At 43.4% G+C, this 15,312-nt stretch overlaps 1 protein-coding gene across 5 annotated transcripts in view; it reads right to left on the bottom strand.

The window, feature by feature from the left end:
• Positions 1-9,300, bottom strand: part of LOC140912881 (transmembrane protein 263) — a 312,775-nt gene extending 303,475 nt beyond the window's left edge. For 4 of the 5 annotated variants that reach the window (XM_073348107.1, XM_073348102.1, XM_073348101.1 and 1 more), the window contains exon 1: positions 9,150-9,300. Coding sequence is in view for 3 of the 5 variants with exons in the window: in XM_073348101.1 (XP_073204202.1) it covers positions 9,150-9,155 (6 nt within the window). In the remaining 2 variants the exon portion in view is untranslated. Of the gene's footprint in view, positions 1-7,014; positions 7,051-9,149 lie in introns of all 5 variants that reach the window. The other variant, XM_073348103.1, reaches the window with a different exon arrangement.
• Positions 9,301-15,312: the final 6,012 nt, after the last annotated feature.

Genomic DNA, 15,312 nt, shown 5'->3' with positions numbered 1-15,312 from the left:
GTTGTGGAATCTCCATCATCTGAGATTTTTAAGAGCAGGTTAGACAAACACCTGTCAGGAATGGTCTAGATAATTAGTCCTGCCACGAGTGCAGGGGACTGGACTAAATGACCTCTCGAGGTCCCTTCCAGTTCCATGATTCTATGAATTGGGGCCCAGGTAACTAACACAGTAGACAAAAATGTGGACTGCTTTATTTATCACACAACAACAAGCACTGGTGTTTTTGATGGCTGGATGCTTATTCCTAAAGGCAGCAAATTAAACAAAGATTTCTGCACAGAGACCTTCTGGGTAGCTTTGACCCCAAATCTGAACTCCTAATTTGGTGGGTTGCTTTTTTAAGTGGATGTATTGCACACAAATGGTAGATTCAGAGCCTTCCAGACTGAAGTTTTATTTATCTATAGAATAGGCGCATCATAGGCAGTGGCGATGCAAGGTTCTCCAACACTGCACCCCACTGATGGGCCTCAATCCAACCTGCAAGGACCACTTCTGGCAGTAAGGATAGTTTCATTTCAATAGCCTATTGAATCTTTGTTCTCTCTTGCTAAAACTAACACCTGTGCTGGTGGGCTGTGTGAGGAAGACGCCTTTCCACTGGAAAGTAAACCCCAACCAACAATTTATTTCACACAAGCTACTAAAGACCTGTCAGGTAGTGATAACTTTTGATCACTACTAATCTGGGTCAGATTGGACCTGTTGTTCTAGCAATGAAGATCTGGGCTGCATACAAAGAGGGCATTAGGTGCTCTTTGGTACATAATATCCTCTGAATCACAGAAATGTAAGGCTGGAAGGGACCTCCAGAGGTCATGTAGTCCAGTCCACTGTAAACCTAAGACAGGCCTGATATGTGTTTGTCCAATTTCTTCTTAAAACTTCCAATGATGTGGATTCCACAACCACTCTTGAAAGCCTAGTTCAGAGCTTAATTACCTTTCTATTTAGAATGCTCTTCCGAATACCTAACCTAAATCTCTCTTGCTGCAGATTAAGTCCATTATGAGAATTTCATGTGGAATTGTATCAAATGCCTTACTAAAAATCAAAATATATCACATCTACTGGTTCCCCCTATCCGCTAGGCCAGTAACTCTGGCAAAGAAGGAAATTAGGTTCATTTGGCATGATTTGTTGTTGACAAACCCATGCTGGTTATTACTTATAACCCCATTATCCCCTAGGTGCTTACAGACTGATTGTTTAATAATTTGTTCCAGTATCTTTCCAGGTATCGAAGTTAGACTCACTAGTCTATAATTCCCCGGCTCCTCTTTGTCTCCCTTTTTTGAAAGGCAGATGGTATGTTTGCCCTTCTCCAGCCTTCTGGGACCTCTCCCATCTTCCATGAGTTCTCGAATATAATTGCTAACAGTTCTGAGATCGCTTCAGCCAGTTTCTTAAGCACCTTAGGATGAATTTCATCAGGCCCTGCCAACTTGAATACATCTTACTTATCTAAATATTCTTTAACTTGTTCTTTCTCCATTTTGGCTTTCATTCCTTTCGCCTTGTTAAAGTTGCATTGAATCCATAACCAGATGGAGAAGGGTCGCTCACTCTAAAAGAGATTACTTTTTTTGAGAAACATGACTAGTGCTGTATAAACCACTGTGCAGACAAGTAATCAATCTATTAACAGTGCTGATTTTAAAATGGCTTTAAATAAACAACACACACCTCTCTCAAAGAAATAGTTTTCTTTCTTAGGGGTTAAACTGTTCCCCTTTAGGCAGTTGCCCACATATTCATTGAGGACATGTGAGTTTCACAGAATCTCCATTTGAACAAAAGGTAAATGGCTTTTCCTTACAAGAAAACTGAATGCAGGATTCACACTGGAACTTATTGTAAAGACAGGCCACCCCGCAAAATCAAAGATAACAATGTTTATTAAACAGGGATATTGCATTAGCCCTGTCATAAATATAAAGGGAAGGGTAAACCCCTTTAAAATCCCTCCTGGCCAGAGGAAAAATCCTCTCACCTGTAAAGGGTTAAGAAGCTAAAGATAACCTCGCTGGCTCCTGACCACCAATGAGGAGAAAAGATACTTTCAAAAGCTGGGAGGAGGGAGAAAAACAAAGGGTCTGTCTGTCTGTGTGATGCTTTTGCCAGAGACAGAACAAGGAATGGAGTCTTAGAATTTAGTAAGTAATCTAGCTAGGTATGTGTTAGATTATGATTTCTTTAAATGGCTGAGAAAATAGCTGTGCTGAATAGAATGAATATTCCTGTCTGTGTGTCTTTTTTGTAACTTAAGGTTTTGCCTAGAGGGATTCTCTATGTTTTGAATCTAATTACCCTGTAAGGTATTTACCATCCTGTTTTTACAGAGATGATTCTTTTTTACTTCTATTAAAAGTCTTCTTGTAAGGAAACTGAATGCTTTTTCATTGTTCTAAGATCCAAGGGTTTGGGTCTGTGGTCACCTATGCAAATTGGTGAGGATTTTTACCAAAGCTGCCCCAGGAAGTGGGGTGCAAGGGTTGGGAGGATTTTGGGGGGGAAAGACGTTTCCAAACTACGTTTTTTCAGGAACCCAGATAAAGTTTGGTGGTGGCAGTGGAAGTCCAAGGGTAAAATAGTTTGTACCTTGGGGAAGTCTTAACCTAAGCTGGTAAAAGTAAGCTTAGGAGGTTTTCATGCAGTTCCCCACATCTGTACCCTAGAGTTCAGACTGGGGAAGGAACCGTGACAAGCCCCTTTGCAGCTCTCAGTATATTCACGTTGCATCAAGATATTTTTGTTTTTGAACATGTAAACACACCCTATAATTAATAAACTGGAAATAAAATAAGTTTGAAAGTTCTTTGTTTTGGACAGTCAATCTCTGACAAAATAAATCCTTAGCCTTCTTGATTAGGGGAGCGGGGTTAAGAAAAGTCTTATGCATCTTTCAGGGTACATTGGCAGAGCAAAGCCAATTTCATCTTTCAAACACGTCAGTTTACAAAAACAAGCAGATAGCAAAGAAGCCTTTTTAACTCACTTGCTTTAAACAGTATTATTTACACACACACAGCCTTATCAAAAGCTATGAGTGAATGTTGTTGGTTCCCAGCATGCTGGAGTTCAGCTAGAATGATAGGGAAAGAAAAATCTTTAATGTTTGTAAACAAGCTTCTGTTGAAGGGCAAGTTAATTTCCAGGCTATAGATGGACAGAACAGTTGCTCCTTGACTGAATACTTCTTATTTAAATGGTCCAGAAACCAGCTCTGCTAGGTAGGATTAATATAACTATTCCTGGGGGAATTCTGCGCCACTGCGTGTGCACATAAAGAATGAGCTATACATATTTTTAATATCTGTGCAGAAAAAAGCTTCTGCTGGAAAGATGCTGCAGTTCTGCCTTTTGCCCACCAGAGGGTACTGTGGCGATAGAACAGAGCAGAAGCTATCCACCAGCTGGGGAAGAGAAAGAGCCTGCCTTCTTCACAGCACCTGTCAGGCTGGGTCAGGAGACAGGGACTATGGGGAGACAGCGTGGGGCTGCTGGGGGAGGACAAACTGGGGCAGGGGCTGAATGGGAGTGGAGGCACAGGACCACATGGTGAGGGGCTGGCTGAGTGGGTGCACAGAGACACATGGGGGCAGGAGAAGTAGGTGTCTGTGGGGGTGGAGGGACACATGTAGAACAGGGGGTGCAAGGACACATGGGGACAGGGGCAGGTGTGCCTGACTGAATGCGAGAGGCTAGGGGTCAGCCAGGGTCTGCATGGGGGAAGCTCCCTAACAATCCCTCCCGTCCCCCCCCAAAAAGAAACTGTTCCATACTATTCCCACCCATACCCAACAACCCTCCAAATTCACACCCAGGCTTCTTCTCAGCAATTACTTTCCTCTTCCTCAATTCCTCCATTACCTCTGACTCCCCCAAGCCTTTGCACTGCTTCTGAGGGGTGCAGGAAATACGGTTCTGTATTGAAGTTTAAATGAATTACTCAGAGTTCTGTATTAAGATGCATAATAAAGAATCTATGTCAAAAACCATTAGCTGAATCTTTTTTGTTGTCTGTATTGTTACAGACATACTTGCCAACAGGTATTATATGGTGTTATTTTGACAAATAAAATATGCAGAATTTGAAAATATTGTGCGCAGAAGTTTAAAATTTTTGGTGCAGAATTCCCCCTGAAGTATGATACAGAAGACAGTGTAAAAAAATACTACACATACAATATTTTGGTAGGGTGAACCACAGAAACCTCCAAGATACAGAGAATCATCTACCAAATGGAACAGTGAAGTAGGAAACTGGAAGAAAATATTTAAAATAGACTTAGTCTGGAGATGAAAAGGTTAAAAAAAAAGTTTGAAAAGAATAGGTAAGGTGACTTGTTCAAAGAAAACTTAAACCTGTTTTTTTCCTGTTGGTCAACAAATTAAGGTTGTCCCAATTTTTCTTTTACCTCATAACACACATATACCACAATGTGATCTGGACCATGTAGAAGGATTCACTTCCCAGGTACAACATATGCCTTATTCCCTGCTATGCTCCAGGTTAAGGGAGTTTTTAGACTTCTAGCCTAGCCTCCATGAGAACAGTAGGCTGGGAACAAGTACAATAAAATCAAAGCCTCAGCATGAAGGGACCCAAGAAGAGCAGTCTCTCTCTCTCTCCACAGGGTGGGCAAATATGGTGAGGTCTCTCTAGGTACCTCCAGAGGGACAATGATCGCCTGTAACTCCTTACTATCCTTGGATGTAGGAGCTACAGCTTGTGAGATGCTGGTATAAGGCAAGAAAGGCTATTTGCAAGCATGAGTGAAGAATGGGGAAGACAGAGGAAACAGCATTGTGGGGGAGAGGTTCCTGATACAAGTGTTTCCGATACATTTGGCTTGTTAATAAACTAGGAGGGGGAAGATATTGTTTTCAGAACTTTAATCTTGCATGATGTAGCTAAGTTTTGACCTGACATGTGTAATTAATACATCGGGGGAGGCCTCATTCTTTGGAAGATAGGATTAGGGAGGTAAATGAATCATGAGCCTGAAAACAAGACATTTGTGCCAAGTAAGAGAAGTAAATAGGACAGTAGGCTAAAAACGACAAAATGCTTGAGTCAGTTAAGATAAGAGGGAGAACTCTCAGAGAACTATTTACTATGAACTAGACAACAAGGGACAAAGTAAGTTAGTAATGTAGAGATGAGCTAAAAACAAAGTTGAACCATGGACGGCATGTGCTGCACAGGGAATGGTTCCTGCAAAGTAACAAAACCAATTCAAAAGCGTGATGCAATACATAGTGAATGCAATGAATATAAAGAGAGAGGATTTCTATGTAACTTTGGAGCTGTGATGTACCTTGCATCCAACCCCACTGCAGTTTGAGTCTAATCAACTCAGCATAGCACTGCTGTATGCCAAATAAAATACTTAAGTCACACCGAGCTCTTAAAAAGACAAGTGGAAAGAAGTCTCAGAAAAACTCCCAACATGTGATTGTCTCAGAAGGTGAGGCATACTGCAGAGGTATGTATAGTACAGATCCATTCCACAAACTGCTGATCAGTTCTGCACTTAAAAATCCTAGGTGGGTTGACTGACCGATTGCTCAGATGTAAGATTGAAAATGATGTTGACCTATGACCCTGTCATACCTTTGTAATAACACTATAGGCATATAATATTGATAGGTTTTAATTGCTATCAGGTCGAAATACGCTGAGGGCAAGTAGGAGGACACAAATAATTGCATTGTTAGGTTTTGCTGGGATATAAAAGGCTGTTTTATTAATGTGAGGCCTAGTGTGATAGGCTTATGCTAAGGACTGAATTTAGGTGAACTAAACAAGGCCCAAGGGTTTAACCCAAGGTCACAAATTATGCCTTTTCATTCTGTGTAACAAACAAATGAACACAGAAGGACAGGCACTTTGCAAGTTTATGGAAGTTATTTTGAAATAAGGGGACTGTTTGGGGGCATTTGCAATATTGTAACTAGGTAGTTTGATCATATTGACATATATGATTTATTAAGAAATTGACTGATATAAATGCTTAGGTCACTGATCAGAAGCAAAATTACAGACACTTGGAATGCCACATACGGAAAATGGGCAGGCACCTACCTTATTATGGTCATGAACCATATGCATGAGTAATTACATAAAGAAGGTTGTACAAAAAGATCTAACCAAATTCCCTTTGGGATGAGCCCACATAAGATAGGCCATGAGCATTCTTACCAAAGTGCAGTAAAGTGCACAACTAAGTGGAGACAGGAAGAATTTAGAAAAAGTAATAGGCATATCAGGAAAATTATCCATTTCTTCTTTGTTCAAGGAAATGGTGCCTGCAGGAAATCTTTTTATTTTCAGCCTCAGATGAATGTGTTGTTCAGCAAGCACTTCAATGGGTTTGGGTTTTGGTTTTAAAGATAACTCAGCAACTTTTCCAGATGCATTAAGTAGTTTAATTACATTTGCTTGGAATGGATTTTTGGTTGTCCCATGCTGCCATAGGATTCTTTTTAGCCTGGAGTAACAAGCATTCAGAGGCAGAAAAATCCCTTAGTGTCAGGGGAGGGGTGGGGTGGAAAAAAAAAAAAAAACCACTCCACACACTGGCAAATAGCAAACTTTCTTTTGTAAGACTGTGTATGTGGTATGAAGAATTAGGCTAAAACATCAATTTCTGCATAATTTAAGAACAAGTTGCATTTAGCCTCTGATTATAATATATATATATATATATAAATAAAAATGGCCCTTCTTACTGCAGAGTTGTGCTTACTGTGTATATCAGTCATCTCTTCTGACTTTAGGGACTAAAATAAATCTTTATTACCTTTTTTTTTTTTTAAACTTCTGTTAGCTGTGTTGGCTCTGCAAGACTAAGCTTGTGCATCAGGATAATCGTTAATAATGTTCCAGTCAGTGACACCAGTGCACAGCCACAAACAGCAAAAGTGTTCCTAAGGGCACACACTATGGAAAATGGGGTAAACTGGATACATAGGTTGAAGTACGAGCTCCGAATAGTGACTTACATTACAGTAGTGGCTAATCCCCCATTGTCCTAGGTCCTGTACAAAACACAAAGGAAAACATGTAGTCCCTTCCCCAAATAGTTTACAGTCTGATTTGGCCAACACAACCTTTATTGCTGGGAAAGATGCATGAGAAGGTGAGAACTCTGCTTGATGCCAGATTGAGTCTGCAGAGATGATAGTTAGGGAAGTCGGTTGTGCTTGTAAATAGAGCATATCTGACACAAAGTCATTCAGAGATAATGAACCTGAAATCCACAATCCTGTTTTTAGTCACTTTTCAGGGTACTGTGAAGATAACATTTCCAAATCAGAACTGATACAGTGCTGTTTTTACAACCCAGGCAGCTAGAATGCCTGCCTTGACCACTGCACATAAGGTTCCCAAGCATCCAGAAAGTGAAATTGGCATGACTTTGGTTAGCCCATTGCTATTGAGAGCCCTAGGACACCCATGAAACTGGCAACAACAGTGTCAATTTCATTCCAGCTGTTTGGAAAGGCTAAGGGGGAGGTGGGGGCGGGGAGATGCAGACACTGGAGCTATTCCTGGAGGTGGAGGACTTTTAACGAACCGATGGAAAGATTGTCCACACAACTCTTTGCAGGAGGTAGTAGGAAAAGCAGGGGAGTCCCTTCCCAGGGAAACAAGAACATAGGAAAGGGGTAAAGAAGCAAAGACAAACCTTATTCGACCTCCTAGCTAGTCCTGTTTTCAGTGAAGAGCCTAAAATAAATCAGTCTTCCTTTCTTCCCCACTAGACAGTAATCTTGTTCAAGAGGCAACATTATGCAAAACCAATAGAACAAATCACACCAAACTAGAGGGCTCTAGAAACTTTAATTTCTATAGCATCAAATACAAATACCTCTGTTCTTCCCCATACCCAAGCAGTAACTGACAACTATGGAGAAAGAAGACAATTGACACTTGCATGTTTCTTGGCCATTTGCTGCCATATCAGCTTAGAATGATCTCCTCAGAGGTTATAAAGTAAGCATAATCAAACCTCGTCAGTTACTCGGATGGGTTACTGACAAAGAAAAAAAAATCAAGCACAATACAAAAAACTGCACTAGTAATTTAGCCTCCTGAATTAGTACTGATTTAGCACAAAGTTAGAGGAGCTGTAGTGGCAAGAATTGATTTTAAGAGAACTCCTAAAGATGAGTCATAAAGATGAGAACCTGACCATTTGTTGAAGATCCCATCCTTCAAGAATAGGTGTGTTAATTGTGGAATCCTAGTCCCATATCATTTTGGGCTACATTTTGCCTACCTTACATTTTCCTGCAATGTCAAGTGAATGTGGGATTTTTCCTTCTTTCTTTCCTGTCTTAAACTGTTAGGTAGCATTACTGTGAACTGTTTAAGAGTGACCATGTCCCACCCAAAAGGTGCTCACACACATTCCATTGATAGATGATGTGACCCAAGTATACCTAGTTTTCAAAAAGTCTGCTGAGTTCCCCAGATGGAAGGCATTATTTAAATGTCACGTCTAGAAGATTAACGAAAAGACAGTGGGAAAGAATAGATGAATTAAAGCCCAATAAAAGGGAGGCTACAATCCAGAGACTGTAAGCTTCATGAGGCAAGATCCGTGTCTTTACCTGCATTTTGTACAGCAAGAGTAGCACAACCGGTGCTCCACAAAAGACCGCCCTGCAAAGCTGATCCACTTTTCAACCCACTTCGCTCCTTTACGCGCCCCAGACTGATTAGCGGCAATGATAATAAATTGATGACATACAACACACTCCCAGGGCCCTGCCCATCACTGACACCATCCCACGCTTCCTAAATCAGGCAAAAGCAAGCACATAGTGCCATTAACCAGAGGCACCCTCACTGCCTGCAGCTGCAGGTGGAGGGAGGCCCCTCCAGGAATGCCCCTCACCGCTCCTTGCTCCCCAGATAGCCGGGGGGGGGAGACGGGCCTTCGCTCCCCGCATTCTGCTCTTCCCCCCTCTACAGGTGGCCCCCGCGCGGAGTGTGAGCCCCCCACTCCCGGAGCCCGCCTGCTGCCCAGCCAAGGAGGCGGCGACACCCACCCCTGTCCCCAAGGCTGCGAGCTGAGCGAGCCCTCCACGCCCAGCCCCTCCCCGGGGAGGGGGCGGAGCCCCCTACTCACCTTCATGCCGGCGCGCTCTTGCCCTCCCGCAGCTCGAGGCGGATGGAGCGCTACAGCGCACGGAGCGGGACGCGACGGCTGCGGACTCCCCGCCTCCTCCTGCCCGATGTAAACACAGAGCGGGGGGCGGGACAGAGCGCCATGGCAACCCGGCCGGAACCGGAAACGCTGTGGCCGGGCAGGTTGCCTGGCGCCGCCATCTTGGGGAGGGGGCGGGGGGAGTGATAGAGGCGCTGTCATCAAACACTGGCGCCTTGGGCAGGAGCTTCTTCCGCACACTGCCCCCTGGGCACGCCCCCCGCCCCCCGGGGCACGGGCTCCGTCACTCCTGGGAGTGAATAGCTCCCCCCTCCAGTTCTTCCCCCTCAGATCTTGAGTTCCCCCTTTGTCATCGCACCCAGCACACCTCGTCTGCCACCCCCTTTCCTTGCCTTATGCTTTTGGACACATCAGCTTCCCATTCCTGCCCCGCCATAGCGTCTGGGGAGCTTGTGGGGTGAGGGGATGTCGTGCAGTAAGAAACAGAATCAGAGGTAGTTGGCACTGAAGGTTTATCCACTCGCAACCTTCCCTGGCCATCCACTAGCCTTCTGCCTTCCTGCCCAGTCGCCTCTATCACTCAGCACTAAATAATAGTAAACCCATGGAGGTCTCTCCATGTAATGGTTACATGCTGTCAGGGCCAATGGGATTTTGAGATGTGCTATCCCACAGGAGTGAGGGCATGCTAAACTGCATTTTACCCTTAGCAGTTGTTGCCCTTACACAGTCCCCTTAATTTTCAAAGAATTTCACAAACTTTAAGAACAGACAAATGGCCACACTGCTTCAGACCAATGGTTACCCTTAGTAAATGGTGAGAAATCCAACAAGGCGTGCCTGCCTAAGCACAGTATCAACAATAATCTCTTATTTTCATATCTCAGTCTAATTAGGCTGGTTTACAACATACATTCATTATCTGTAATATAACTGAAAGCATTGTCTTTTGTGGTGCTGAAATTTGGGATCTCATCCCTTGTTCAGACTCACATCTCTGACAACTCCAACCACCAACTTTGACAAAAAATATTTAGAATTGATCTGCTCAGATCTTTCCTCCAAAATCCCCCCCATTGCCCATTACCGTAAAGAACTTCACCATTCTCCCTGCCCATACACATGTAAGCTTGGTTTCACATAACAGGGGAACAGTCAGTTGTTAAAATAAAAATTAAACCCTTTCTATTAAAATTATTTTGAAAACATTCTTACTGAAATATTTCTCAGGTTTCAGAGTAACAGCTGTGTTAGTCTGTATTCGCAAAAAGAAAAGGAGTACTTGTAACACCTTAGAGACTAACAAATTTATTTGAGCATAAGCTTTTGCGAGTCTCTAAGGTGCCACAAGTACTCCTTTTCTTTTTTTGAAATATTTCTGTTGGTCTCAGATTGTGTAAACATTTAGGGCCAGATCGAGCATTTACTGAATATCCTGAGTATAGAGTGGCACAGAGCTGCATCACCCAGAAAAAGAGCCCTGTAAAGGAAGTGTCTCTCAGGGAGGATTTTGTGAGTCTGGGGATGATCTGTGACACTTACTTCCTGCTTCTCTCTTGCTCCTGAGGGAGAGTGATCTACTGCTTTACTAGGTGTAGCAAATACTTTAGATCTCACTCCCAGATAAGTGCTTATTCAAATAAACTTTTTTTTTCGCCCCAGTACGACACAGACATATGTATGTACTAATAAAGTTTATGAAAAAATTAGGGCTGTCGATTAATCACAGTTTACTCTCACAATTAACTCAAAAAATTAATCACGATTTAAACAAATTAACCGTGATTAATTGCAGTTTTAATCGCCCTGTTAAACAATAGAATACCAATTGAAATGTATTAAATATTTTGGATGTTCTTCTACATTTTCACATGTATTTATTTCAATTACAACACAGAATACAAAATCTACAGTGCTTACTTTATATTATTTTTATTAGAAATATTTGCATTGTAAAAATGGTAACATAAATAATATTTTTCAATTCACCTCATACTAGTACCATAGTGTACTCTCTTTATCGTGAAAGTGCAACTTACAGATGTAGATTTTTTTTTTGGTTACATAACTGCACTCAAAAACAAAACAACGTAAAACTTTAGCGTCTACAAGTCCACTCAGTCTTACTTCTTTTTCAGTCAATCGCTAAGAGAAACAAGTTCATTTACATTTGCAGGAGATAATTCTGCCCGCTTCTTATTTACAATGTCACCTGAAAGTGAGAACAGATGTTCGTATGGCACTTTTCATAGCCAGCATTGCAAGGTTTTTACACGCCAGCTCTACTAAACATTCAGATGCCCCTTCATGCTTTGGCCACCAATCCAGAGATTCGAGTCTGAACAAAGGATGAGATCCCAAATTTCAGCACCACAAAAGACAATGCTTTCAGTTACACATGTAAGCAGTGTCAGGATGAGCTCCACCCTGACATCTGGTGGTGAGGTGTGGCAAGTTGTGGAAAAGAACTTCAGGGGCCGATCTCATTTGCATAGGCACACCCACCACGCCTAGAATGAGACCATAGCTGCCCAAATGGTCACTTTGGCTGCTGTGGGATCCCCAGTGTCTCTGTTATTGGGGCAGGAAGAATAAATTGTTATTACCCCGATTATGGGAACTGTGCTTGGAACTGTACTTGGCCTTTTGTTACGATGGAGGGATTCACCATCATCTAAGTAGCACTCGCTAGGCAAGGGTCATGGGTTCCAAAACTGTGTGAATGAAGAGAGGCTGGGGACAAGTATTAATACTTGGTGGCATGGGCCCCTTGGTGAGGGCCTTACATGCTGATTGCACTTCCTCCTCTCTCCACTGTGGAATATCAGAGCTAATTTTGATTTCATTAGAAGTCTAGTTATAGGCTGCTGAGCTCATTTTGGGCTGACAGTGCACTAGCACTGGGGCTCCCCTACTACAAGCTGAATTCACCTAAGAGCTGAAATCACTGAGTGTTGTGTTAAGCAGTGGGGGAGCCTGAAGATATATTGTGGAGCAGTTTGCGGGACGGCTGGTGAAGCAGTTCGACACGGAGCAGTGTGTGGATGGCAGGAGCTGCTTGTGGGCCGTGGAGCTGAGTGAAGGAGTTCGTGGGGCGGCTGGCGGAGTGGAGCGCAGCTGAGCGAAGGAGTTCGTGGGGCGGCTGGCGGAGCGGAGTGCAGCTGCGCGAAGGAGTTTTGTGGGGCGGCTGGCGGAGCGGAGCGGAGCGCCGCTATGGAGCTATGGGGCGGTCAGCTTCAGATCACATAAGGTGCCTCTTACCCCCGTCCCATTTCCACCCAGGTTGGGAGGTAAAGCTCCGCCGATAAACTTTCGAACTCTGGGGCTGCCCTGACCAGGGACAGAGACTTTTGGGGCATTGGACTTTTGGGGTTGCTGGACTCAAGAACCAAAGGGAAAAGGGCATGCCCCAATTTGCCTGGGGTGGGGTTGCTTTTGCTCATGGGTTGTGTTATGAATCCGGTTGGTGGTGTTTCCCCAACATAATGCCACATTGTTTCTCTCTGTTATTAAAAGACTTTTGCTACACTCAGACTATGTGCTTGCGAGAGGGGAAGTATTGCCTCTTGGAGGCGCCCAGCGGGGGTGGTATATATTTGTCCCAGGTCACTGGGTGGGGGCTCGAGCCGGTTTGCATTGTGTTATTGGAATGGAACCCCTAGATATTGAACCCGGCCCTTGTTGCTGCCAACTCTGACGGGCAGAAGGGTTACACACATATTGTAATACATTCAGATAATGAATGTATATTGTAAACCAGCCTAATTAGACTGAGATATGAAAATAAGAGATTATTGTTGATACTAAGCTTAAAACCAGACCTTGAGGTCATATTTTACCTCTCCAGGATACCTGCCTAAGCGCAGGTGACCTGTATTGTAAAGCATAGTTGACCTACATTGTTGTGCCTGTTTACTTATACACTGCATTCAGCACTGGTTACTTGATGTCATGTACTGTACTGTGTGGCATTTGTATTGCCTGTCATTAAAATGAGAAATACTACAAAAAAACAAGTGAAAATTGTACGCTACATAATGAAGAAAGAATAAATAGTGGTAATTCATTGTGACAGGTGGTCATGGCCTGGTGGCAGCAGATTGGCCATATGCTAAAGAGTACTACTACTACTGGCATTATTTTCAGCTAAATAACTTAACCATTAGTTAGGGCTCAGTGCTTAGTAACCAATAGCCACAACTTCCGAAGCAAATAAAGACCCACACACAAAACAAGAAACCATCCGTCACCCTGAGAGAAATAAAGAAGACTAGACCGCTCCCAACACACCTAGAACATTAGCAAACAAATAACCCAGTACCTCCCCCCAGAGAGAACAAGAAAAATGTAAACAGAGAACAATTGGGATGGAAAGGACTAAAAGTCCCTCTTAGTCCATCCCCTGCATTTTAGGAAGGAACATCTGTGGTTGAGTAAGTACATTACCACTTGAGAGATAGACACTAAATCTATCTATCGTATATGGCCCCTTTACTGTAGTTACCTGAGCACCTCACAATCTGCTTTTAAATGTATTTAGTCTCACAACACCTCTCTGAGGAAGTGCTATTATCCCCATTTCGCAGGTGGGGAATGGGAGCACCAGGGCCCACTAGACTACAGAGTCATTCTCACACTCTTTCCCTCTGGCCCAATGACTGTTCCATTGTGAATAAGTACTTAAATAGTCATTGGGCCAGAGTGTGAGAGAAAAGACTTTGTAGTCCAGTGGTTAAGGCACCCACCTGGGAGACCCTGGGTCTGGTCACTCTGCACCAATCATGCTTTCATTATTTATCCACAGTAGAACAGCTTCAACAGGAGAAATTGAGGGAGGCCCACTTCAGAATAGCATATAGCTCAGTGGTTAGGGTACTCACATGGGACACCCATAGTTTCAAATTTTTCTTCTCTCTTGCAGGAGGGGAATTGAACCAGGGTCTCCCACATCCCAAACAAGGACTCTTAACCACTGGGCTAGATGTTAGAAGGTGAGTGGAAGCAGAAGCACCCCTCCTCCTGCCATTTTGTGTGAAATGAGGCAGGCCCCTAACTCATTCTTGCAAGAGGTGCCTAAGCTGCCTGACTCCAGTCACCTGGTTCCAGTCTGTGGGTCATTAAACAGAGATAGACAGCTCCCTGCAACTTAGATTTAGGTACCTATGTTCAAAAGAGAAGTGGGGCTTAGCACACACCCCTGTTGTCAGAATCTCCCATTGGGTACCTGAGGTGGCTCTGCACTTAGTGTGCTGGCTTTTGTGAATTACATTCTTAGGTGCCTATCACTCTCCATTCCTTGTACTGTATATGGAGTCTATGCACCTAACTCAGCTTTGCGTATCACAGCATGTTCCTGTGATTTTACAGGCACCGCCACACTCTGGATGGCAATGTCTAAGACCCTTCGTGGATCCTACCCAGAGAGATTAAGTGACTTGCCAAGATCACACAGGAAGTCTGTGGCACAGAAAGGAGTTGAACATAGATCTTCCAGCTCCCAGCCTAACACCAAAGATGTCATTGATCCATCCTTCCTCTCTACATGCTGATTACTACTGGGCTTAACACACCCAATAAATCATAACAATAAAAAAGCCCAATTACCTGGTAGGCATCCTTTGTTTTCAGCCACTGAACTATTCAGCTGTGAATATAGCCACCAAGCTACAGTACCAGAGAGATATGTTCAGAGATCCAGGTCTGTCTATCTCTGCTCAGTATGGTCTATGGATAGATCATCAAGGGCCTGATAGCAGCCCATGGCATTAAAGCTGCTTTATGAGGAATGGATATTCTCATCCAAGGGAGGCTATTCCATAGAAGGATTTCAGCAATGTGCTTTTTGGAAGGAAAAGGTTTGCTCAAGTATTAGAAGAGGAGCTCAGTACATGTGAAGTAAAGACAAGCCAACTTTTTCTAACTAGAAAGGGAAGTCCTTTTACCAGGGATGTAGGAGGTGTCAAAAGTTAGTGTATCCTAGTGTAAAAGACCACCATAAAATGTTGGTTGCCTAGTTGGTGGCTGGAAACCATCAGAGACTTATGCCATTAATGGCTATAAAGTTCCTGATAGCCCCGGATGGCACATCACAGCATGGTTGTGGGCACATGCCCTTTGGATATCA

Source organism: Lepidochelys kempii, chromosome 6 (genome assembly GCF_965140285.1).
Source record: "Lepidochelys kempii isolate rLepKem1 chromosome 6, rLepKem1.hap1, whole genome shotgun sequence".
NCBI lineage: Eukaryota > Metazoa > Chordata > Testudines > Cheloniidae > Lepidochelys > Lepidochelys kempii.
This window is presented reverse-complemented; position numbering and strand designations above follow the sequence as displayed.